Source organism: Gigantopelta aegis, chromosome 13 (genome assembly GCF_016097555.1).
Source record: "Gigantopelta aegis isolate Gae_Host chromosome 13, Gae_host_genome, whole genome shotgun sequence".
NCBI classification, from domain to species: domain Eukaryota; kingdom Metazoa; phylum Mollusca; class Gastropoda; order Neomphalida; family Peltospiridae; genus Gigantopelta; species Gigantopelta aegis.
The window spans coordinates 23,662,491-23,690,471 of record NC_054711.1 but is presented as its reverse complement, the minus strand read 5'-3'; the positions used below and the strand labels follow the sequence as shown (position 1 = coordinate 23,690,471).

General features: G+C 36.0%; 2 protein-coding genes across 2 annotated transcripts in view; one reads left to right on the top strand and one right to left on the bottom strand.

The window, feature by feature from the left end:
• LOC121387405 (armadillo repeat-containing protein 8-like) overlaps positions 1 to 27,981 on the bottom strand; it is a 58,062-nt gene that overhangs the window by 10,008 nt on the left and 20,073 nt on the right. The gene's annotated exons all lie outside the window — the stretch shown is intronic.
• Positions 187 to 27,981, top strand: LOC121387401 (palmitoyltransferase ZDHHC1-like). Its single transcript, XM_041518508.1, has 9 exons — positions 187 to 290; positions 3,542 to 3,734; positions 4,814 to 4,989; positions 7,325 to 7,426; positions 9,589 to 9,713; positions 12,329 to 12,475; positions 23,636 to 23,733; positions 27,429 to 27,496; positions 27,893 to 27,981. Exons 1-9 carry the CDS (start codon positions 262 to 264, stop codon positions 27,963 to 27,965), a joined length of 1,011 nt encoding a protein of 336 aa, XP_041374442.1. The 5' UTR covers positions 187 to 261; the 3' UTR covers positions 27,966 to 27,981.

The window sequence follows — 27,981 nt, the reverse complement described above, 5'->3', positions numbered from 1 at the left end:
ATAGGAATCTAAGAAAAAAATTATTTGTCTCGTTTCGGTCCACGACAGGTTTATCGTGTTTACATACAATTTTTAAATTTTCAAATCTAACCAGATATAATAAAGTTACCCGCAAATGGACGTTTTATTCCCTAACGTTATTTATTGTTGTCATGTGTTTTTTGCCCTGATAGGAAGTTTGCGGTATTTGGTCATGGCAGCCCAATCAGAAGCCACTCAGTGCGCGGTCTAGTTTATTTTTGACGTCATTGTGCAAGGCGTATGTACAGTGCTTTAGACTTTTACTTTTGGTACGTATAGTTTTAAATACTATTACTATTACTAGATTAGCACTAGATGGTTTATATATATTTATCCCGTAATCACTGTATACACTGACAAGATATGATGCCTAAGATCAATCTCTATAAAAATACAGGTCACTTGACATAAGCCCGACTCGACTAGATTTTCAATAAACTCTTTAAATCATTTAAGTACAGTAAATACAAATAACTTTTAGTTTTGCAATAACAATACACAAATTGTATATTTGTTATGAATTACAGTTTAGAAACGTTTTCTGAATGTGACAGAACAAAAAATTACGTCTTGTATCTTGTATGACGTCATACGGCAAAAGCCCAGCTAGTTGACGATACTCTATTTGCTTACACAAAAATGGAATAAATCATTATTTTCCGACTATTCCCGTAGGATTGCAGGATAAAAGAAATAACTGGTTACCGTCTTAAGATATGGGCTTTATCCTGCTCAGGTCGAATGGCGAATGCAGCTCGGCAGAGCATTCTGCATTTGCCATTCTAACCTTCACAGGATAGGTCCTAAAGCCGATATCTCAAGATAGTAACCAGTTATTCCCTACAGAGGCATAGCGCCCATTACGCACACTACGCATGTGCGTAATGCAAATATTTTTTTTTAAATCTGGGAATGGGTCGAGGCTGTCTGTAATTGTTCTATAAAATATCCTCTTAAAGGCGCTCAATCACGGATTTAGTGGGTCTTATTTCTCTAAATATGGATTATAAATAGAAATTACATTCATTTGGAATACCAAATCTAGTTATTGTATGATCCATAACATTTTAATTGAACTACGATCGAGGGAATTCCATGACACTCTTCATTTAACAAAATTGGAACTCTTCTTGTGAAAAGTCATAAAAAATACGGCAAAACAGACTTGTAGTGATGAGGCTGTATATACTATAAACTCCGCTGGAAACTTTACTGAAACTAAAACTGTACTCGGTAATAAGGGATCAAAAGCACTCTTCAGATTACACCAAGCTTTCTCGGGTGTCAATCCACCCCCACATATGTATAATCAACTGTTTGATACACTAATTAAACCTATTCTACTCTATAACTCGGAAGTATGGGGCACGGAACTGCATGGCAAACTAAAGAAACACAACCAATACAAATTCTTTGACATATTAGAGTCTGAACCCTTCGAAAAATTACATATAAAATTCTGTAAAATTAATCTTCAAGTCCCACGAAACAGTGTTAACATTGCCTGCAGAAGTGAACTGGGGCGCTACCCACTTATAAATAGCATACATACAAATATTTGTAAATATTTTATGTACCTAGAAAATGTAGAAGAATCAAGATCTATATTATATGATGCAGTATCCTGTAGCAAAGAGCTACAAACACAACACAACATAGGCTGGCATGCCTATTTACAAGATATGCTTGATAAAAACAACATTGACGTAAGTCTATTAACTAACGCTAAAATTCACCCAAAATCAAACTCTAGCTACGCTAACAAAATCCTTGATGACAGATATTACGAACACTTTAAAATCAAGCTACAGAACTCTGAAAAGCTGCAAATATTTAAACATATTAAAAACAAATATGAAATGGCAAATTACTTGAAATATATAAAAAAAATACCAATTTTAGACAAGCTCTCACAAAACTACGTTTATGTGCTCACAGACTGGAAATCGAGGTAGGACGTTATAGGAATATCCATAGAAATGACCGTATATATGCCGGCTGTGCCAAAAAGAACCAGAAGATGAGATTAATTTTTTGACTCGGTGTCCAATAAATATGCATTTAAGAAAAATACTATACTATAAAGTCGGTCAAATATGTTCTGAGTTCACATTTCTGTCTGAACTGGAAAAATGTGTTTTCCTTCTTGACGGCCCAGAACAAGTAACTCCAACTGTTGGACAATTCTGTTATGAAATGTTCAACCATAGGCAAAATGAATTTACCAGACCCTCTACTACAACACCAACATGAATAAACACGTATACTCACTCAGTGACACTGCACACATTTACGTGTACATGTCGTATAACTATTACACGTATATACTCATTGTCATTATTATCACTATGTGTCTGATCTTACCATTTTATATTCTAATTATGTATGTTGTCCAATGTATACCATGCCATGTTTATATGATTCATATATAAATAAATGATTTGATTTGATTTGATTTGATTTATATACGACAACGTATAATGTATTTTAGAATTTTATATAAACGACCGCCGTGAATTGAGACTTGGCAAATGTGGGCCGGCTATATAATACAATAATAATTATTATTATTTCATGACGAAAATAACTGCGAATACGCTGACATAAAATAATAAACAGTCGGAACATGAACTCACCATTTATTATTATTATTATTATTATTATTATTATTATTATCAGGCGCGTGTGCATGGAATTTAGCAGGGGAGGGAGTCTAGACGGCTACAACGCTATAGTGCTTAGTTCTAAAACGAATAACATGTTTTCCAACGTCAGCCAGTCGTTTTTCGTTAAACGTTTGCAAATTATTTTGACTGATTCGCAGTGGTCATTCGGTTTAATATACCCTATGGTAATCATTGCAGGGTTACTCAAGGTTGAAATAGCAAGGCAATATGGCATGCCATTATTATTATTTTTTTAAATAGCATACCAAAAGAAATAATTCCTGCTGAGAAATACAGCATGTTGTAAATAAGAAGGGTAAGGGAAGTGTTTGGGATAGTGTGAACAATTAGGACCTCTGAGATATATTTTACAGTATTATAAAATGAAATTTTAACAGCATTACAAGGTATATAGCAAATGTGATAATCATACACATCTTTTGGAAAATGACCTGCGATTTTTCGGGTGGTTTTAGCAGGTGAATATCTAATTTCTCATAGCTACTGCCATCGGATTACAGGATGGTAGGTACAGGGTTCGCAGCCCGGTACCGGCTCCAACCCAAAGCGAGTTTTTAAGGGTTCAATGGGTTCAATGGGTAGGTGTAATGATACTACACCCTCTTCTCTCTCACTAACCAACTAACAACTAACCCAATGTCCTAGACAGACAGCCCAGATAGCTGAGATATGTGCCCAGGACAGCGTGTTTGAACCTTAATTGAATATAAGCACGGAAATAAGTTGAAATGAAAGGTAATCATTAGAGGGGTACTTACACTATGGTAATCATTAGAGGGATACTTAGATCAGTTATATTTTGTTTGGTTGAACTGTAAACTCGTTTTTTTTAGTGAGGACGAAATGGCCGCCATTCAGCCAGACGAGGCAGGCACTCACTATGTAACCTGTCGACGTAACGGATGGACGATTCCTCCTCGTGGGTATCAACTCCTTGCCTATGTTATCGAAATCTACTTCATACTTATAAACTTTGGAATGATTGTTCCTTCGTTTTCAGAAGAATTGCAAGCCATATGTTACGTTGTATCCTTTGAAAACATATTGTATATTACAGTGTTATTTTTCCTATAGGTTGGGGACGACATTGTATCCTTTGAAAACATACTGTATAATACAGTGCTATTTTTCCTATAGGCTGAGGGCCTTAATACTCATTTAGGGAAGGAAGGAACTGTTTTATTTAACAACGCACTCAACACATTTTATTTACGGCACGAAACATGTCGTATACCCTCAGGATAATTCGGAGTGTTTTCAAATTATTTTTAAATCACTGGCATGATTCTGCACGTAAGGTTTTGATTGGTGGACATGAGCTCCAACTGCCTGCTGTTAGATCCACATGTAATAGTGGAGCTACTTTTAATTAGATTGACATACAGGATAGCACATACTACGGCCTTTGATATACCAGTCGTGGTGCACTGGCTGGAAGCAGAAACATCCCAATGAGCCCACTGACGGGGACCGACCCCACACTGACCACGCATCGAGCTACGTCCAGCCCCTCATTTAGGGCATGATTAAGTTGTGGTGACATATACACAAAGAACAACCATTTGCGTTTTATTCTACAGTGTGAATTGAAAATAGGGATGGGCTCTCTCTCTCTCTCTCTCTCTCTCTCTCTCTCTCTCTCTCTCTCTCTCTCTCTCTCTCTCTCTCTCTCTCTCTCTCTCGGAATTGTAGTGTCGTTTGACGAAAAATAAGGGAAGTTTCAGTTTCATTTCAAAAACATTTTATTAAGCTAAGTCAGAATTTAAAACTAATTCTATACATGGACTTGATTATTCAAATTGATATATCTATTTTGCATTACGAAACGCTATGGGGGAGGGAAGGGGGTGATTGTCAAGCGTAACCTTTCGTTTTTACTTTTTTGTACTACTTCAAAACTTGGAATGTAAAAACGACATAGCCTTTGGGGAATAATAGGGAATGGTGCCCATTATCGGAGTATAAAACCTTGTACACATTCATAAAAACTTGTAAACATTCATTCGTTCATTCATTCATTCATTCACTCCACTGAGTTCTCCTCTGTCTAGCAAGGGTGGGAGTAATTTTTTGTATGTGAGATATGATACTTGACGTATGGCTAGCTGAACGGTTTGGCGACTGTTGCGCACGTCCTGCTTGTCATCATTACAACGTCTATCAACCCAGCACACGAGGCCGTGTTAAAGAAACCCGTTCAGCGGACGTTGGCCGTCTTTGACAGCAGCACACATGCGCATATAATCGAGAACCACTACTGCAATCTGTGCGAAATACACGTGTAAGTACACAACTACGCATAGTAACATAAATGGAAAAACAAAAGAAAACGAGAATTTTCCCAGGTGAATTACATATGTAGTTGTTATGATCAAAGATTAGTAGTTTCACATCAGATGGTTGTTTACAGTCACGTGTGTACGAGTAGCGATGTTTAGTGGGACCGCTGTATATGTGACGTCAGAGCATGTGCTTGAAAAGTTTGTCGGGAGCCATTTTGGAAACTAATGGTGTAAGATTCTCTGAACTAAGTGATGTCAACCTAAAGTCCGAACCATGTACCTGTAGATGTGTAAACTATACTAAATAACAAAAGAAACGTTTTCATGATACAATTCATTCGGCCATAAATAGACTCAAAATAGAACTGAAATGTACACAAGATATCGTAACTCAAAAATGTAGAATAGTATTTCCGTAAATATTTTATTCGTGTTTTTGTTAGGTGAACGCAGTTTGGGACGTCGATGGTACCTATTTTACATTCCAATTGTGCACACGTGAATTGGTCGACGCTATCAAGAAACTTACATGGAGGATTCGTCACAAGTGTTTTTTTTAATGTAGTAGATATGGAAAATATCACTTTCTTATCTCTGAAGTTGAAGGGTCGTAACGCGCCAACCGACGGCAGTTTATATGTCGCCGACTGCAATTGCCGTTGTTGCCGCCGTTAAGTTCGAGCGCTCCGTTAAGTGATTTGACGACGGACAGACACACCGAGGACGATGATGAAACCTATAGTTGCGTCTGATGGGACCGGCAGGGAAGTAAAAACAAAATGAACCTGTTAATAACCCAGACTCCTGTGGTTTTCTTAGACTGGCTGATGAATAGTACTTAGAAAAAGAATAAGTGGCTAAAAATTAATTTGATGTGGCTAATAAAACCCCAAATAAAAACATATTTGCACCTGTGAAGATAGGCTCGGCGGCTTTAAGTTTTAAGTCATGTACATGTACAGTGCTGTCCGGTGTATCGGCGCACCTAAGCTTTCAAGGACCAGTTTCTATGAACATTGTGAAATATTTAATAAAATGCGTCTCTCACCAATGAAGAAGTGCATAATCTGAAATACACTACAAACTGTTTTATGTCTGTAGTAAATAAACATTTTAAAATGGTGCATAAATATAGCCACCTCCTTGTATCCAAAACGATTTGCATGTCCGGTGATTCGGCGCAGTAGATGTAGATCGTTGACCCCGCTATTTATAAACCACCCATGACCTCACTTTTAGCCTATAAACGCTACACTATTGTCCCAGAATTATTTTAGTACTTTTTTGTTTTGTCTTGTTAAAAATATTACTATGAAAATTAACGATCACATATGACCCATCTCATGATCAGTTTCGCAATCGTTTTCTTGAGTGGCACAGTACTGCAGATGCATACATGTTCATTGTCATGCATGGCTAAGATGCCTACATGGATTTTATTTTTCTCGGGTAGATTGTGCACACACGTGGATCTTATTTCGCTTTTATTTTTATAACAATGTGACAATTGTGAAATGGAATGACTGTCAATTAAGGTGTAAAATTTTCGTTTTGTTTGCATTTGCCTGTGTTTTCTTTTTCGGTTTAAATAAAAAAATAACGCAACAAAAATAATTACATTTATACTGTTTACTATAATTTTTAAAATGCGGGAAAGGTGTTTTTAGACTGGTTTTAACATTCTTAATATCAATAAGGATGACCTACTTCGCGTTTATAAACACGAAAACAGGTGAATGATTTATTTTGAAATTATATAATTATTGATAATTCTAAAAAAAAAAATTAATTGCACCCTTAAAAATAAATATGGTGATACTTGATTAACCATTGAAAAAGGAATTGAAGTTTAATTCGTTAAAAACTCCGACAACATGACAACTTCCTAAGCATAATCATGCAAAATACCAAGTGCGCTGATACACCGGACACGGTTGTATATGTCGGAAGACATGGTAGAGTTCAAGTGTGTAGAAACCTTAATTTGTCGAACCATAAACTGACTTGTCACAATGCTAGTCTACATTCAAACATTGAAACCAAAGCCTTGTTTTGGGTTAAAATTGTACAGGGTGAACTAGGCTCGGTGGCTTTAAATTTAAGTCATGTATACAAGGTACATCTCATAGTTTTCAAACACCATTTTCCAGGCTTGGAAAGTCATTGAATTTTTAAGTAATTGGTCGTGGAAAATTATGAGAAATGAAAATTGTTTGACAGTTAATTTTATCTAATTTAAATTAATGCAATAAAACGAATTTTAAAATTTTTGAACTTCCATATTATCTTTTATGATAACTACAATGTACTATATCATTCTGTTTGATTTTATAGTGATGAGAAGACGAAACACTGCAGAGACTGCAACAAGTGTGTTTCGCACTTTGACCACCACTGTGAATGGCTCAACAACTGCATTGGCAGAAGAAATTACCGGTGAGCTTTGATGGACATCACATTTGTTTTCTCATTTATTATACAGTATCAGACCTCGCCATTTAAGGGGAGCTATCACTGTGGCTCCCTATCACTCCCCTAAGATTAGTTCATTGATTAATGTTTAGCTCCTAATTATTTAACATATGATTATTTTTTTTAAATACATGTGGTACTACAAAAAGATTTTAATATAAATGGTCAATATGGCAGAATCATAAGTAACTCCCCCATTCAGGGGAGAGATTAATCTTTACAGTCAGTTGTTGTCAGCGATATCTGATACACATTAATGTACATGTAGTCAATTATTTAACACAATATGATGGACACATAAACCACTTTGTGTGCTTGCCAAATTGTGATGACGTCATATTTAGTACCGACAAGGTCTAAGGTTTGTAAGCGTCAAATTGTCCATTAGTATTGTTCATTAGAACAGTGCAGAATATTTCTCATTGAGAAAATATGGAAAATATTTGTCCTGTTGTGAGTGACTGCTGTGGTAATAAAAATAATTATTTAAACTTTAGACTACTGGATTAATTTTTAACAAAAACCACGTTGAGTGGGTACAAGTTTATAATTTTTACTCACATATATTCACTTAAATGTTTTATAAATACATGAAATAAAGTTCATATATGAATCGGTAAGTATTATTTTCGTGTCTTTTTTTTGTAATTTTTATTATTTTAGATCGGCTAATGGTGATTAAAATTAGGCAAAAAATCGAAAAAGTTGCGTTTACTTACGGGCATTTGTGGCCAGCTGTCCAGTATTTATGTCCATTATTCCCGATAACAGTGGTTTTCTGACCAGAATTTTTTTTTAAACCCGAACTAAGATTCATATTGCAATATTTGGTAATTTTCGTTGTTGGTAAAACGATCAAATTTATTATCAAATTAGCTGTCACAATCAGCTATCGATCCCTGAAAATGACCGCGACGTGCCGCAATTGTTGTCAAGTAAAAATACTTGCCGAAAACCACTTTTTGAACTCAAAATTTCAAGGTATTTTCAATTGGAAAAAATCAAAACAAAAGCCACCATTTAAAAAAAAAATCTTTTTTCTTTAATTATATTTCCGTTTCTGGTGAGTGTCATGTGCAAACCGGCGGGAAATATGAATTGGGGAATGCACTGTATACAGTGTACAGTATATCGACTAACATGAGGTCGGGCGAGATATCTCGCCTGCTGTAGTCAGAAGCTTAAAACCAAAATAGTGTTTGTTTCGTAATCCAATATGGTCGCTATGCTTTGCCTTTAAAAAATTAGGTATTTTTATTTTTAAAATTCTGCTGTAATAAAGCAGCATTTAAGGCTACAGAATGCTTCAAAATAAGTTGATATGCTATATTTGAACTGGACATGTAAGCTTCTTTATTGTTTGCCAAACTTCTACAATCCTGATATGTTTTTATTTCCATGCAAAAGATATCTCCCCTGGTAATGTAACAGTGTTTAAAACATGGATATATTAAAGTTATCATATAAAAAGTAAAGTTTGTTTTATTTAACGATGCCACTAGAGCACGTTGATTTTTTATCTTATCATCGGCTATTGGACATCAAACATATGGTCATTCTGACACTGTTTTTTTTAGGAAACCAGCTGTTGTCACATAGGCTACTCTTTTACGACAGGCAGCAAGGGATCTTTTATTTGCGCTTCCCAAAAGCAGGATAGCAAAAACCATGGCCTTTGTTGAACCAGTTATGGATTACTGGTCGGTGCAAGTGGTTTACACCTACCCATTGAGCCTTGCGGAGCACTCGCTCGGGGTTTGGAGTCGGTATCTGGATTAAAAATCCCATGCCTCGACTGGATCCGAACCCAGTACCTACCAGTCTGTAGACCGATGGCCTAACCACGATGCCCTCAAGGCCGGTTAAATTATCATATAGTGAACATGGAAATATTAGCACATAATCACTAAAAAGTCTAATCCTTCCCAAGATCATATATATTCAAACCTATTATGTAATTGATAGTTGATCGGTTGGTGTAAACTGATTACAACTGATTATCCATGATGGAATTCCAAACCAATTCCCATCACTAGTTATTATAATCTGTATTAAGGTTACCTGTATAAATGGTGTTATCTTTATTAATGTTGCCATTTTGATTACTGATTAATATGTTGTTACAGATGGTTCATCATGACAGTGGCTAGTGCTGTGGTTTCGTTTTGTCTGATTCTGTGCATGTCATTAGCCCAGTTTGTCGGTTACTTTACTGATCGAAAGAGTGGCAGCATACTCCAACCATACAAAGGTTAGTTCTTCTTCCATTGGTTGTCTTAGGTTTCCATAGTATTTTAACATGAACACTAATGTTATTGTAAAAAAACAAAAACTGTATGGACCTGCAGGTCTCGAATTTGACAAACTTTATAATAGAAGACGAGACCATTTGGCTTACGGTCAGAAGGCAAAAAGGCAAATTTCAACACATGTAAAATATAACGCAACACATTCAAATTAAAGAAGTGTGAATGATTTCATGTTTTCGTAATAAAACAACTTTCAGGAGGCATGTTTAAGAATGTTGACCAATTAATATGCAAAATACGGCACGGCCAGTTTCGTCTTGACTGTTTAATTTTCAGGGTATTGGGGAATGGGTCATTCTATAAGTGGGGAAAAAGTTTCTTTTGTTTAACAACACCACTAGAGCACATTGATTTATTAATCATCAGCTATTGGATGTCAAACATTTGGTAATTTTTTACGTATAGTCTCAGAAAGGAAACTCGTTACATATTGCCATTAGCAGCAAGGGATCTTTTATATGCACCATCTCACAGTCAGGATAGGACATACCACGACCTTTGGCATACCAGTCATGGTGCACTGGTTGGAACAAGAAATAGGTCGATGGGCCCACCGACATGGATTGGTCCCACACAAACCGTGTATCAAGCGAGCGCTTTACCACTGGGTATGTACCGTATCGCTCCTCTATAAGTGGTTGCACAAATATTAATATCTGCAAGTTTTGACTGGTATAAAATGATAAAAATTTAAATAATTAAAACAGTTAAAAAAAAAAAAATGTCTTTGTATCATAATTTTGTGCTTACTATTTGTGACACCCAATAGCTGATGTGTATTTTTGTGCTGGGGTGTCGTTAAACATTCATTCATTCATTCATTGTATCATAATTTATATTAACTATCTTAATCAGACTATTTAAACATACAAAAAAACATTAAAATATTGCAATAAAGAGACAAAATTTAATTGAGGTGTCAATATCAGTGTGTCCGAATTCAATATCAATAAATTTCATTGTATTAAAGTTTTAAGTAAATTATTTATTTTTTAAAGTAATGATTTATGTTACATATATTTGCAGTAATGCAAATTTAAAAAACAATGGATTTGTCATTAAAAACCACTATTTTGTATCTTTATATTTGACAAAAAACATGTCCCAAATATATTTGTTGTTACAGTTACAACCTCACTAAATTAGACCCAGTGGTTTTTCGTTTAAAAAAAAAACCTGTTTTCCGTTTCATGTTTTTAAAAATTCCGTTGTAGGCCTAATTAACAATTTAAATAACACAAGCTGTGACAAATTAACATAACAGGCAGACAACGCTGTTTACTTTTTACTTTTTCATAATTCTTGACAAAATATTAAATTTTTAAGTTTTAAAAGATGCAAAAAAAATTAAAGTACCTTTTGTCAAATATATCATATTAAAAAAAAATACCGTTGGGTTTGTTTTATTTACTTTGTATGAAACCAAAACATGGGTCCGAAAATTGACTGGTGTCGACATACATCGCTATTTGTTGTTAAATCAAAGTAGGCCTTCATATTAGTAGTGAAAAATCGGAGCAAAGGTTACAGTTATAACAACTACAAAAAGCATATTTGTCCAACAATTGAGTGCACTGTTTTATTCAAGGGGGCTTAGTGTTAACAAAACGTAAAAATCAGTCTTCCATGACAAACGTTAGCGACAAACCGCTGACTGAACTTACTCCTGAAGAACCCCCCCCCCCCCCCCCCCCCCAAAAAAACCCCCAACCAAACCCTGTCCCGTCTGCGCAGGCGCAACAGACTAAACAGTGAACCAGTCCCAAGTTCAGCCAGCAAACGTTTCGCTAACCTTCGTGAAGTATTTATTCCCAACGTGGCCATTTGGTTTACGTTTTTCCACTCGGTCTGGCTGAATGAAGCACCGGTAAATACAACACTACGTGTTTGCCAATAGTACTGCACACAGGCCAATTGTCAGTTTTACAGTGTGTGGCAATGGTAAAATGGTATTAATTTTTTTAACTTCGCGGAAAATCGTAATTCCGTTTCACAATGGGAATTCCGTGAATTCCGTCCGTTTTCCGCGATCGCGAGAAATCACTGGGTCTACTAAATATCTAATTATTTAAGAAAGATGTCCAGATTACTCACAATAACAGATTCACTATTTATTAAGATAACGTGTTGGCAACATTGCAAGACAATGTTTGGGTATGAGTTTTTTTCTGAAATAAAATGTTTTCATTTTGTCAGTTAGGCATCCTAATTGACATGATTATGTTTATTGTCTGTCATTATTTTGAAAGAAATACATGTATTCGCAACTGTAAAACCAACATAACGTTCCGTAAATGGTCAAATACAACATATATTACATACATGTAGTTATCTCCATTCTAATTCAATAAATGCTGCTTTTAAAAATCATTACATTAAAATAATCATTTAAAACTGTTGTATAGGCAGGGTCAAAATTGTCACAGGTGAGCATAATTTTGTTTATGGCAAAAACCTTTCAAAATTAGGATCAGTAACATTCTTAACTTCAAAGCAGTGGTATCACAGATTCACAGACTGTACTAATCCTGTTCTAATAACTGTCATTTTCTTGCAGGGAACGGATCCGATGATGCAGCATTTTTTATCCTTTACCAACCAGCACCAGACTGGGCGTGGATGACATTTCAGTCTGTCACGATATTGTTTGGCATCATATGTGTCTCCTTGTTGACTGCTCTCCTCGGTTTGCATTGCTACTTCGGTGAGTGAAGGACAGTGATCTGTAGTAGCAATGCTATCTGTACTAACTACATTTAGCATTGCAGTTGTTGCCGCTATCTGTTATAGGGTTCGACATCTGTAGTACAGCGGTTGCAAAATGAAGTACTAGTAGGTGTTGGAACTGTCAGAGTAGGAGTTGGGGGGGGGGGGTATTGAGAGCTATAGACACTCAGTAATGGGGGCACGGGGTGGGGGGGGGGGGGGGAGTTCTATGGGCCGGAGTGTGCAATGTAGTCCACTAGTAATGCATATAGTTGGTGAAATTGTTGGCCCAAGATTGGAACAAGTATGACTCACATTTCTATCCTTGAATGTGATTGGTCAGTGCAGGAATAAGCGATATCCAACTGTTAAAGCGTTCCATGTACATGGGGTTCTAGATTTTTTTTTTTTAAATTCACTTGCCATGGGACCAGTGGATTTGAAAATTTACTGGTCATGTTGAAAAATTCACTTGCCCAATTTTAACTGTTTATAAAACACAAAACCCCATTAAATTGAAATAATTAACTTTTTAATATACATTTTGCATACTAAGATCATGTTAAATCAATTTGTCAATTTACACAACATGCTCATTGGGCATATTTTATGGTATGTTTAGAAAAACATGCAAACAATTGTCATCAGTTTAGAATACAGTTACTTATTAATATTTAAAAATAATTGTTTCCACTGATACCACCTAAGTTATAAAAACTATCCATGTTACCTATTAGAACAATTAATAGCATTAAAAACAAATGAATATTTTATCACTTATAAATGTGTATATATTTATTTACTTATAAATGGCAATTCCTCGACAACAAAAAATATTGATATTTTATAAATTAAATTAATAATTTTTACTTTTAAAGTTTTGCAAACGTATATGGTGGCTTGCAACCTTTAAACTAATAAAATACTGGTTACCGTTTGGCACTCTATTAATATTAGTATCAAAGGAACAAATATTTGGATTCCAGTGCAAGAAAAACAACAAAATGGCGGTGATACGATGAACTTTTTTTTTTTTTTTTTCAATGTTTACATTTTATAACTTGAATAAAGTTACATCAGTAGGTATACTGATGTCGTGGATGAGTCAAAGATTACTGGTGATCAGCTATTTGTCAGTGAAATATTGCATGTGACAGCAAATCGAAAAAAGTGGCTTTTAGATGTTTCTTTTGTTTTCGTACGATAGTATCACTATGTGTTCAAGAAAATATGAACTGGAGTCTGAGCAACTGTGGTGAAAATAGACGTCGGAAATGAGGGTAGTAAACGTCGCATGTGATGCGTGATGCCTTGTTTTGCAACTGCTGTAGTAGCTGATAAAGGGACTTCGAACCACTGTCTGTTATATTTGGCACTATCTGTTGTAGGATTGGATTGGGTTGGATAACATATTAACATGGCTATATCAAATTAAGGTTCAAGCATGTCTCTCCCGGGAACAATATCTGACTTCGCCAGTGACTGAATCCGAGACAGAAGGGGGTAGGGGGTAGAGTTGTAAATGTGCAGAAGTTTTAAAATAGTAATTGGTTAAAAAGTTAATAGAATTTAAAAAATAAAATAAAAGTTAAAAAGCCAAAAATAAAAAGGAATTGACTGTTCCAACGAATATTTATATAATTTAGAGCAGTTTAGGACAGTCCAAAAATAAATAAAAGAAACAAGAATTGGGCTATTTAATAATATAATATAAATAAAGAATTTCGACATTTTAGGATAGCGTGTTTGAACCTTAAGTGGATATTAGCACGAAAATAATGTTCAAACAAGCAAGATAATTTTTTTTTTAAATGAATATCGCTTTGCCCACATCCAATTTGGTTGACAATTGTAATGTATTTTGGTGCCGAAATTCAATTACAATTCAGTTTACTTACTAGGATGTCTTGTCTAGATCGGATTAGCATACAAGGAAACCTTTATAGGTTATACACTTCTACACATACAGGACAGCTCATACCACAGTACTTGATAATCATGTACATAACTAGTCACAGAGAATCCGTCTGTGTCTTTGGTTTACACATACTTATCCACTATACATAGCCTCTATTAGAAATTTGTGAGGAAAAAATAGGCAGAGTTACATCCCCTAACTACTTCCGGCGCGTTCCGGTTACTCCCTCGCCACAGTTGTTTGTGAATCTTCAGCTGAGATTTATTCATGCCAGTCCCAGGCACCATAAATGTCCCCACCTATGCTTTAAAAATAAAGAATGATACAGGTAAAAATTAAGTTGATGAAATTGTGTTCTCTTACAACTGACCATGTGTTAAATATATAGGAGATAAATTTAGCGAGCCGTCACACACCCTGATTGATTTGGTTTTCTTGCATGGACATTTTTTTTGTTGTTGTTTCAAAACTGCAATCTCGCCTCACATTAATTATTATAATTTCATTTAAAGGTACAAATAACCTGCAGTTTTAATGAATTGTGTGTGACAGTAACACCGTTGTAATAGATAATAAAAACATTGTGTTTATAGTGCGTCCCACGGGGAACACATTTTGTAATACTATGGAATTTACCAGTTATTTATTTCTGAGCCGCTTGTTTTCTAAATTACACACAAAAATAGTATATTTTTGTTATTTGCAAAAAACTTTTATTTTAATTTTTATGTCAAACCAAACTTAAATTATTTACAAAAACAACAAAACAACATTTTTATAGGATGGGATGGACTATATGTAATATTCCGATCAGAACAGTCCCTTTCCCCATGTGCTATATATTATGTTTGTTTTGTTTTTTCAGTGTATTTCTGGGGACGCATGACCCGACCCCTACCCTAAAAATACCACTAGCCAGTCTAGACTTTCTCTACACAATTTCCTGCACATGCGCCTGTTTGACTAAATATTTTGTTTGCTGTAAATTGATTAGGCCTATATACATTGCATTAAAAAGTGTAAATTTTGCTGTAATATATAACAGCTAAATATATAGTTTAACCTAAAAACATCTACCTGTAGTAACAGTACTTGTTTTGTTTACATCAAAATATCTGTGTAAACATATTTATGTTAGTCTTGCATGCCGATTATTTAAGGTTAAATGTTAAAATGAAGACATTGTTTATACATGATTATAAGTGTAAGTGGCAGGCAAAACAAAAACCTAATATTTAAAAAATACCTCCCTCAACAATTTTACCAGGCCCCCCCCCCCCCCCCCAAAAAAGAAGAGAATCCCAGTAACAACAAATCTGCCCCCAAATAAACAATAGCCTACAAAACAAGCCCACACACCAGTACACACGCACAACCAAAAACATAACCCAGACTAACACACACATTTGAAGAAAAAAAAAAGTTTTATCTATGTACATATACCAGTGGTATGAAGGTGGCGGGGGGGGTGTGTGTGTGTGTGTGCACGCACGCACGCACACACGCAAACAGACAGAGAGAGAGATTAGTGGCGCAGAAAGGTGCCAAAAAGGGAGGGGGCCACACTTATATTTACACACTTTTACACTATTATAAAGCAAAATATCTGAAAAGTGGGGGGCACTTGCCCCCCTGCTTCCTACACCAGTGAATGTATATATATATATATATATATATGTATGTATGTACACACAGATACACAGATATATATACAGTCAAACTTGCTATACAAACTAGTAATAACGACATTCGATAACCTTGATCTCTTGACCGTATTCTTTGGTCCTGCCATAAAGATTTAATAGAGTATGCACCTCTAAAACTCGATGCATGTGGATTGATCAAACTCTTGTTGCCGATAGTATTTTAAAAACAAATGTATTGTCAGTCATGTCAATCAAACGAAAATCACCTGTCTCGGGTGGTCTTGGCTGTCAAGGATTAGGGTGATAATTACAGAATAATAGATCGCCGATTAAGCGGAATGAAATGATTCCATGTTTGGTAGTCGGTGTTCGTCCATGGTGGAGAGCCTCGCTATGTAATACTTAATTACAGACACAGTCTGGTTAACTTCAAAGATCGTGTGTAATAATTGTTAGCACTGTTTATTTTTGCTCCCAAAGGTGTGAATCGTGTCAAACTTTAGCTTTTCTATTTATGTATCAGTTAATGTTTATCATTCTAAGCAGTCATTTAGTTATGAGCGAGCAATCTGGCGAAGGACCCGGTAATGTGGAGTTTGCCAGATCGGTTTTAAAAAGTTCTGCTTTCTTGTCATCCAAGCAATTTTGCGTAGGGCCCAGAAATGGAGGGTGGGTGGCCAGATTGGAGAGAGAGAAAGTAGAGGTGCGAAGCGTAAATAATGTTGTGTAAAACAAATGTAGGCTACTTATAGTGTTATTTGGCATTCAGTGTTTTATTTGTTAGTTACGTTCCGCTAGTTACGTTATTTATGTATGTATGTAAATGCGTTTGTTTTTTCTGTCAATAAATAAATGTATCCTATTTGCCCGAGCATATATTTCAAATTCATCTGGGTGATCCTGTTTGTTTTATTTCTTTTACAATATACCTAAAATGAATGTATGACAGGCATCGAAGATACCAACAGCTGGGGTGGGGTGGGATGAGATGGGGTGTGGCGTGGGGGTGAGGTGACTGATATATCGCCTTTCAATTGGGGATGCATAGTTTTTAGAGTTCAGAGGCAGGCAGTGAAGCACATGCTTCTTACAATATTAAACGAAATAAACCAGCTGCAATGCTGCAACCAGCTGCAATGCAGTTTCAAATTTGAAACTCTTATATATTAATTTCGAAAACTCGAACTATTTCCTCGTCCCCTTCAAGATCGAGTTATCCAAGTTTGACTGTATATACACGTGTGTGTGTGTCTAAGCACATGCTTCTTACCATTATTAAATTTATGTCCCGAAAATAATTTTCAGTTGTTACGAGCTTTAGCGATTGACAATATTAAGCGAATAAACCAGCTGCAACACAGTTTCAAATTTGAAACTCTTATATATTAATTTCGAAAACTCGAACTCCCTGAAACTCAAACTATTTCCTCGTCCCCTTCAAGATTGAGTTATCGAAGTTTGACTGTATATACACGTGTGTGTGTGTCTCTCTCTATATATATATATATATATATATATATATATATATAGGATAATAATAAACGAGTTACCAGTTATTATCAAATTTATGTCCCGAGTGAAATAATTTTCAGTTGTTACGAGCTTTATTGATTGACAAATGAAAATTATTTCACGAGGGACATAAATTTTATAATAACTGGTACCGAGTTTGTTATTCTATTTATTACCTCAGCTATTTTTTCTCTAAAAGTCTTTATTTTCCACGCACATGCATGAAGGCCAACTGTTCTGAAAATTGCTATACGTTTGTAATTTATTCACGTTCATAGATAATTTTCAAAAATAAAAGTTCTCTTTATTCTGCTACAAAATCTATAAGGAATTGCATTAAAATGACTTTTTATTATAAATTTAACAACAAAAACAGAGAGCCGTAAACAACTCTTTAAACTACATGACGTCATTTTGTGTTTGCCAAATCGTGATGACGTCATATTTAGTACCGACAAGGTCATTGGTTTGTAAGCATCAAATTGTCCAATAGTATTGTTCGTTAGACCAATGCAGAATATTTCTTACTGAGAAAATATGGAAAATATTTTCTCTGTTATGAGTGACCGCTGGGGTAATAAATATATATATATATACACATACATACATACCATGGAATGCTTAATGGTTGTGCATAATATTATAAATTGCAGGTAGATAGTCGATCGTTACTATTAAATTACTCATGAAATTGTGTCCGTTACACTATGTCCGTCTGACAATGACACTGGACTCGCTGTTCCGATTTGTTTGTGAGTCAGACAGTAGAAACCTTATCGTTGGGCGAGGAGTTGAATTTCTGTATTGTTAGTTTCATTATTAACTACTGCTTAGGTTGTAGTTAATAATGCAGCTAGCGGTACAGAAAATCGCAGCTAGTTTATTTAGTTAAATTAATGTACACTTCCATTCGTACACAGTGATATATATTATACACAAACACATGCATGCATATTACTTGCAAATATCAAAACTTTATTAAGGTGCCGTTTTAACAAGTCACTCATCAATAAACCATTTTTCTTGGTCCCCTCCCCCCCAAGACGTGTTCATAAGTATTTTTGTTGAGCACAAAACATATTGTACATTTTCTTTTCTGTAAAAGGAGATTGCACACAACCTAAGAAACAATAATAGTAATAGAAAACTTTATTAATGTAAAGCGCCGGAAATAATTTAGTTGCTAATTGGGGCCGCTTAGGGCGATGCAAATAAAGGGCAGATAAGTATGTTTCTAATAGAGGCTATAGTGGTGCATTCACTCTGGTTAGAGTACATATATTGGGAAATGAAATCTGTACTAGATTTAAGACAATTTCTCGCCTATGTGATTATATTTTAGGTGTATATGAAGCAATTTTTATTTTTAACAAAATTGGCAAATAGGCAAATAGCTCATTAAGGTTGACCCATACTTGACAGATACTGGTTATTTTATATGGATGTCTTGCTGAAATAACTGATTTTTGAACCATCACCGATTCAGTATATGCACGATACATTTCGATTATTGTTAAAAAAAAAAAAAAATAATAATAATATGACTGGCACTAATGATGTAATAGTTAACCCATCACTTTTACTGATCATTTTGATGACAGGTAGTCAGTTGATGGCAGCTAGGGTTGAAAATTAACATGAAAACCATTGTCGCCAGCAGGGCCACTTGAAGAAAACTTACTGGCCCTTCTCAAATTGAACTAGCCCTCCAATTATCACATTGTAATTTAAATGCACAGCCAAAATGAAAACTAGAATATTCTTTGTTGAATAAGAATCATGTCAGAGTTCGACAAATCCGCTAGCCCGACGCCCGTGGCTAGTGGTTTTTAAGTTCGGGCTAGTGAGAAACGCAAAACCACTAGCCCCTGCGGGCTAGTGGTTTCCCCCCTCCTCTCGTCATCGCTCAATCGTGGGTTTTTTGTTTTCTTTCTTTCTTTATCTCTCGGCTGAAATTTCGTTTAATAAATTTGATTGTGACGTTTGTCATCGAATAATATCAACAACGCAATGAGTATATAATAATAATCCACTTGAGCTAGGTCTGCAAACTGCAGTAACATGCTATCTCTACATCGTCACAGTTACAGCATGCATTGTTTACCTTTCCCTTTCAAGTTTCTGGCACAGGAAATAAAGTCTAATGACATGCGTGTTTTGATTGGTTAGACACGTCACGTGGTCGTTAATCTCGCACATTTTTAGGCTAAGAACTTGGAAATCATCAATCGCGACGACAGGTTAATCTCAATCAAGTAAACCCCAGCCATGCTTTGAATTTCAGTGTTTGTTTTATTTACCTATTGTTTTCTAATTTAACACTTCGCTAACATGTGGTTATCGGCAATCAGGAAAACAATTTACTTTAATGGTAACCGCATATGCAATGACTCGGCTTGGCCTATTACGTGTATCGGTTTGGATAAAACGTCATAGCTGCCGATACAAGATAATACCTTTTTTGTTCATCAATTAACAACGGATTAGATGTCGCCGTTATATTCTTTTGATATCGGTCTGACACGGAATAATGCCCTGTATTTGGCATCACCGTACCCTCATTTAAATTTAATTATTTTGATCTTGTTTTTAGATACCAACCAAGAGTTTGCTCAATTAATTTTCCCGGGGGGGGGGGGGGGGGGCAAAAAAAAACAAAAACGGGACAATGACGATGGATCACACTTGACAAAAGACAAAACGTACGACACGACAAAAAACTGAAAGTTACAACATGATTTAAGTGTTTGTTTTATTTTACTGTTATACTCGTAAATGTGTAATGTTACAAAAATTATATAAAAATCCAGTTATAATTGACCAGGAGTTTGGGCTAGTGCTTTATCTTGGTGGGCTAGTGGTTTTCACAAACCCACTAGCCCTGTGGCTAGTGACTTTTCAAAATATTTGTCATACTCTGATCATGTGCTCACCTTCAAAAGGAAACCGATGAATTGGCAAGTAACTTCACAATGAATACAGTTAAAATTCATATAAAAACATGTTATTAAGTTTTAAACCCATACCAACTCAAATAAAAACAATTTTTAAAAAAGAAGAAAGAAATCCAGTATAAATAAAAAGAATTCTTTACAAATTACCATTAAATTATGATGATTAAATCTCATTTTTAATACAGGGATGAAATCAAAATGCTAGAATAGCCGAGGTATACAGCTTGACTTGCACTGTTTCTGAAGTAAAAAGAAATACTGCAATACAAAGAAAATAAAGGTAGAACTATGCGTGCTTTAGTATATAAACCTAGTCTTGGGGTGGCAGTCCTCTATGGCAATGCAAGAAGGGGTACAATCTCCAGTATCGGATTTCCTCGGGAATGTTTCACGTCTCTGGGACAGGTACCAGCAGTTTTAATCAGCTGAAGACTGGCCCAGAAGTGGAAGACCTCGCATAACAACTGCAGCACAACATCGCTTCATCCTGGTTCTACACTTGTGTCACCGAACTGTCACAGCAACGAACACTGCTGGATGCATACCTGGTTAGAGAAGGGTGTCTGCACAAACCATTCGGAACCGACTTCAAGAGGCTGGTTTACGAGCTAGGAGACCATATGTTGGCCCCGTCCTGCAACGTAAAAATCGACATTTACGTGTTCGCTGGTGCAAGAATATACAGGGGTGGAACTTGGGGAAACTGGTGGCGTGTATGGTTCAGCGACAAGTCACGTTTCCTTCTACAGCGACGTGATGAATGACAATGTGTTTACAGACACGGCAATGAATGTTTTGCCAACAACTGCGTCGCCCAAGTTGACAGATTCGGTGGAGGGAGTGTCATGATGTTGGGAGCGATCTCATACACCCTCAGAAGTGAACTTGTGTTCGCACAAGGCAACCTGACAGCTGTATGCTACCGGGATGAAATTCTTCACCGTCACATGCTTCCCATTTTGGATCAACAGAGATCTCTTTCAGCAGGACAATGCCAGGTCGCATATGTAACATGTAACAATGGATTTCCTATAGAATGAAAACATTAAAGTGCTGCCATGGCCATCAAGATTGCCAGATCTCAACCCCATTGAATATCTATGGGACGAACTGGACAGACGTGTACGCCAGCGTGACCCAGAGCCTCAGACGCTTCCACAACTGTCATATGCACTGCAGGAAGAATGAGCTAGGATTCCACGTGCCCGGATTCAGAGACTCATTCAGTAACTGCCAAGGAGATGTCGTGCAGTGATTGCTGCTGCTGGTGGCCACTCAAGGTACTGATTTCAGCACCCTTGTGCGACGCTGTTTGGTGACGCCTCCACTGCCGTCAGTCCATAGCAAGAACATTGTCACATACTCATTTCAGATTTGACTGATACGATCATAAATAACGAAATTATGCCACTTTGTATTAAAAAGATTATTCCATGAATATTTTGTCTATGCGTTTCTTTTTTGACAGAGTATATATATATAAAACCAGTGTTATATAATTTTGTACTGGCCCCTAGCAAACATTTATATACATATGCAAAAGCTTGTAGAGACGGGCAAACCCTTTTGTGTCGGTTGATGTAACTGACCAAAGTTTTTTGTTTAATTTTATGTCGTACTTATTTAATATGTGATATATAACAAGAGGTGTACAGGCTCGCATTGTTGTAGGCTTGGGGGGAGGGGGGAGGCAGGCTGACTTGTACCTGAATTAAACAAATATGCCAAAATCTGGACAACAACAAATTTATTCATATTAGCATTAGTACCAAATAGCTATATTTGGTTGCAAACGAATCACTCTGCATTTTGACATGGATTACAGCTCATTTTGAGGGTAGAATTAATGATGGAAATATGCGGTAAAAAGGTCTCAGGTTAGCACATTTTGCCCAAATATCTGTAACATTTTTGTCTGAATTTGAGGTTTTGCACCAGCACTGGGGGGTTGGGGAGCTGCCCCTGACCATCTCATTCGTTTATGTATATATAGCCAACCATTTAGAAAAAGAAGAAAACATAGTAGGGAGAACACCAAACTCTTAATGAGGTATGAAGGAAAGGAAAGTGTGAAATGCTTGTTGAAAACACTCTTTGTTCAAGGGTAATTTTTATCATTATTGTGTTTAAATATTGCCTCTTGTAATACCAGTAACATGTTCTCTTATAGTATACTGAACACATGAAACAAATATATACAGGATACTTTATTTGACCACATAGAGTCTATGACATACTTCACACAAATGTTATGAGTATGTAGGATGTATAATTAAGACATATGTCACCTTAATTGATATATACCTTTCCAGGTGTTTTGAGAAACATGAAAATATAAGTTTAGAACATTGTGCAGCTGCTAGTCTGGCAGTGTAAAAATATATCAATAATATGTATATATTAAACTGACTGTGTTCATTATCTATAGATATATATTTTCATATATAAACACCAACTATAATTATGAGAATTCTACAATGATTAATATACATGTATAACGTTTCTGTTGTTTATTGAGAAAAATTAACTCACCAGACCCAGCTCTGATGTGTTTTATCACATTTAATTCAGTGTTTCTTTTTCGACTGCTAATATACTCACCAGACCCAGCTCTGATGTGTTTTATCACATTTAATTCAGTGTGTTTCTTTTTCGACTGCTAATATACTTGCCAGATCCAGCTCTGATGTGTTTTATCACATTTGATTCAGTGTTTCTTTTTCAACTGCTAATATACTCACCAGACCCAGCTCTGATGTGTTTTATCACATTTAATTCAGTGTTTCTTCACATTTAATTCAGTGTTTCTTTTTCGACTGCTAATATACTCACCAGACCCAGCTCTGATGTGTTTTATCACATTTGATTCTGTGTGTTTCTTTTACGACTGCTAATATACTCACCAGACCCAGACCCAGCTCTGATGTGTTTTATCACATTTGATTCAGTGTATGTCACGTAAATTTGTGTCTGCCGTTAAGACTGTTTTTAGAAAAAGATTTAAGAAATAATATTGTAGATTTTATAACTGTATATAACTTAATAAAGATAAACATCTTGTAACTGAATTGTGTAGTTGAAGCTATATTTCATCTTACAAATGTTTATGATTGGTTGATTTCTTACAGGCTGTAATTACGACTGTATTCATGCGCGAAAGCCAGAAGCCCAAGGAGGAGGAGCCCAAAAAGAGAGCCAAGCTTTAAAAAAGAAATGTGCCAACACGGTACAGTCACATAGACAATAAGCAGTCATCTACAGTAGTGATACATGATTTTGAAAGTGGGGGAGGGGTTGGGGAGAGTCGGGTATGTAAGACTTGTGTTGGGTAATGTCAGTATTAGATTAGTTAGACGAGTCAAAAGGGAATGTGGGGGTGGGGATAAGTATGTGAGACTTGTGTTGGGTAATGTCAGTATTAGATTAGTTCGACAAGTCAAAAGGGAATGTGGAGGTGGGGGTAAGTATGTGAGACTTGTGTTGGGTAATGTCAGTATTAGATGAGTTGGACAAGTCAAAAGGGAATGTGGGGGGTGGGGGTAAATATGTGAGACTGGTGCTGGGTAATGTCAGTGTTAGATGAGTTAGACAAGTCAAAAGGGAATGTGGGGGTAAGTATATGTGAGACTGGTGCTGGGTAATGTCAGTATTAGATTAGTTAGACAAGTCGAAAGGGAATGTTGGGTGTGGGGGTAAGTATATGTGAGACTGGTGCTGGGTAATATCAGTATTAGATGAGTTGGATATTTTCACTATTAGCGTCATTACTGATAATTGAAATCAGACATGACTTATATTTTATTGTTTAGTTGTCCATTTCTGTACATTCTGTGTGTTTCTGGTCACTTTGGTGTTTGTAATACCACAAACATTTTTTTAATCCACTAGCCATGGGATCAGTAATTGAAATTCTTTTACTAGCCACGATTAAAAATTCACTAGCCCTACTTTACTTTAAGTTAATACAATTTTACTAAATAATAGTAATAATCAGATAATCACCTAAAGAGGATATAGAGCTTAAAAACACTAACATTAGGGGTTGGAGTGGGGTCAGTATATTCATATTGACAAAATAGACTTAACTGCAACATTTCACAATTTTATGTTTTACTAGCCTTCGGGCTTGGCAATTGTAGTTTTTTACTAGCCCAACATTGAAGATCACTAGCCACGGGAGTAGGGCTACCATAATCTAGAAGCCCTGTGTATGTACATGGCGATGTATATTATTAATACATTCATATTATTGTACATATAGGGCCTTGAGTCTGCAAATGCATAGCTGAAACCTGTATACACACTATTATACAGTGATCCATTTTGTAAAAGAAAAATAATTTCAAGTTCGAGCCATTTTGTTTCAGTAATTTTTGTATTATTTAAAAATTATGCTTTCTTCCCATTAGGCCAAAAAAAAAAAAAAAAGTTTGTTTCAGGTAACATGGCCCAAAAAAGTAGGGTAGGTAGGTAGGATTGTTTTGTTGTTTTTTTGTTAGTTCAAAGAAGAAAGGTTACCCTACCTTAAATGTGTTTGCCAGAGAAAAACTCAATCTCAAGATGAAAGACATGAAGGCAAGCTGTCTGAAAAATCTTACTTTACTCTTTGCAGCCAGAGAGAACTAAAAACAATCTCACTGTCAATGTCAGTTTTAAGTTTCACATGCCATTTTCAAAAGACAGAAAAACAAAAAAAGTTCAAACTATTCCTTTCACCAATAAAAGTCAGTAGATGACTGCACAGAAACTTCACAGCTTTGTCCAGTTTTGTCATAGGATGACTGCACAAATTTGTCCAAGTTGGTCAATAGATGTTTGCAGAAAAAGTTCACAGATTTATCCAACTTGTATTGGAAATAAAACAATACTAATTTTGTGTGCAATTTACAAATCAATCGGCTTAGAAATGAATAACTTGTAGTAAATTTCATAGTAATAAAAAAGGCGTTCCTAACCCGAGTACTCTGACTTTAAGAGAGCTAGACGGACATTTGGACATAAATAATGAGAGCGTGTTTATGTTCAAATGTCCATCTAGCTCTCTTACAGTCAGAGTACTCGGACTAAGGCGTTCCCTGTGGGACGGACTTATAGTTTTAATGTTTATTAGCCTATTGAACGGACCCATGCTAAAATCACTCAAATTAATTTATTCCCAATTAACTGAAACACTGAAATAAATGTGAACTGTTTAATGTTAGTGGTGATTCTTGAATATTCCGTTTATTTAATTATTACCCATGTTCAGCAGTTGATAGGCCTATCTACATCACTGGCGTAGGAAGCGGCATCGATGGTTTATATATTAATTTTATACGTGTGTGTACCCACCCACCCCACTTTTTGATATCTTCCTACAGGCTACACCCGTGTATATTAACAAATTCTGGGTACTAGGCCTAAGCAGTAGCCAACAACGAAAATTGTACAAAGTCTTCTTCAAATGACCTTCACCTTTGCATGTGGAAAAAACGCCATGACTTGTAGTCTGTGCATGTGGTATCAAGAAATCCTTTATTGTTTTGTTGAGATCGCACGTTGTTGTTTTTGGAAAATAAACCTACATTGTATGAGATGACTGGAGTTACGATAATACGATATATTTTCCTCTATAGGCCTATAGTATTTAGCAGTTTGTAATAAAAGCTGTTTAATCGCCACACACGTTACCGTACTGTCATGCAATCTCATGTGTCACCAATTACCGTGGTACCTAATAAGAGCACGTGTTATTAACAGTGTTCTACACTCGATTTTATAACTTACTCTTCTTTGGCTAGTGGACAAACAAAATTTACTAGCCAAGCTTAAAATGTTACTCGCCACAGTGTGACACTACTCATTTTGTATCTTTTATGAATGTGTTGTAAGTATCTGGATTGTTTTCGCCAAATTACTAAAATCAACGATGAGTTCTGAATTGTACCGACAATTAATACGGACTTCACAGTGATCAATCGGACAACTTCGTAAATAGTGAAATGTTCCGACTGCACAATGATGTCAACAAATTTCATTTGTTTTCGCTGCTAGGACTCTGAACGCACATGGCAAATAATTTAATACTTAGACGTTTTTGGAGTCGGTCGCCAGATGGCGACGATAATAAATTCAATCGGTCGCCACGCCAACATTTTGGTCGCATTGGCGACCATTTTGGTCGCAACGTAGAACACTGGTTAATGATTCCAATTTCAGTGGGGGTGTATAAAAACCATCGCTGCTGCCCCCCCCCCCCCCCCCCCCCCCCACGCACACACACCCCTCAACCTCCACACGTGTAAGAGTTATCCTACTTGAGTACTTCTGTCGTCTGCTTTGTCGATCCGCGACCACAACTTCTCTGTGTGCTTCCCCCCACCCCAGCAGAAAAAAAAAAAGTTCAGGGTCGGTGGTAAAATTTAGGGTCGGTCGGGTGACCGGAAACAAACAATTTTTTTTGTTTGGCCTTATGCCCCAAGTGTGTCCTCAAAATTGCTATGGTGCCTATCTGATCCCATGCCCCTCTAAGGTAATAATTACAGTGCTTCTCTCTGCCTGTCTGTCCGTCCGCCCCACCTATTGTTTCCCAGACTTTTTTCCGCATTGCCTCAAGATAGTGATCTGAAATTGTGTATAGCCGTATCATGTACAGTTACAGATTAAATTTTAACAGCAGTCTTTGCCAGAAGTCTTGTGATCATCCACATTCGCCAGGAAAGTTTTGGGAGACTAACAAATTGATCGCCTTATAAAAAAAAAAAATTGCATCTTATTTGAAACTTGATGTGATTACTCACTTAGCACCATTTCAGAGTTATGGCCCATGAAAATTTGTTGGGCCCGGTAGGGCACATATACTGCTTTAGCAGTACCCTCAAAATGCTTGTTTAAGTACATTGTAGTTGTTTCAGCTTTTATTTACTGTGTTCTCTTTTGTAGAATCGTTTCAAGCCTTATAAAGAAACAACCATACCGGTTACTGAAAACAGATTATTACAAAGTACCAAGTAAGATTTTTTTATCTTTTCATTTTGTGTTTTTGATTTAAACAACCAGACATTCACATTTAAACAGACTGTGTTCACTTTCCTACTATTGTAACATATTTCTGGCTAACAGAGGCCAGGGCTCACCATTGATCAAAAATATCTCTAGCCAAAAAATTAGCCAAATGAGATTTGTATTGGCCATAATGAAATGATTTAGCCAAAATTGTTTTGTGCAGTACTGTATAGAGTATTTATATATGAATGTGAAAATGCATCTTTTTCTGAGTCTTTTTAACTGCTAAATAGAAAATACTACATGAGTGGACGTTATATCCAATTAGATGTCATTAAATTACACTGTTTTAAATTGAAATTGTATTACATCATGTTTTTATTTCTGTTTCTGAAAAATAGTGACGTGAACCAAATTGTTGAGTCTGTTGAAGAAACACCATCGCCAGCTGCAAGTGAAGGAAACCCAAAGTAAAAATTGGTAGGTCTGT

What these genes read in the sequence shown, in the direction of transcription:
- LOC121387401 (XM_041518508.1), top strand. Translation starts at nt 262, where the DNA reads ATGTACAGTGCTTTAGACTTTTACTTTTG. An exon ending in TGCAAGCCATATGTTACGTT is followed by an intron (nt 3,735 to 4,813) that starts GTATCCTTTGAA and finishes ACGTATGGCTAG; the next exon opens with CTGAACGGTTTGGCGACTGT. An exon ending in AATCTGTGCGAAATACACGT is followed by an intron (nt 4,990 to 7,324) that starts GTAAGTACACAA and finishes TTGATTTTATAG; the next exon opens with TGATGAGAAGACGAAACACT.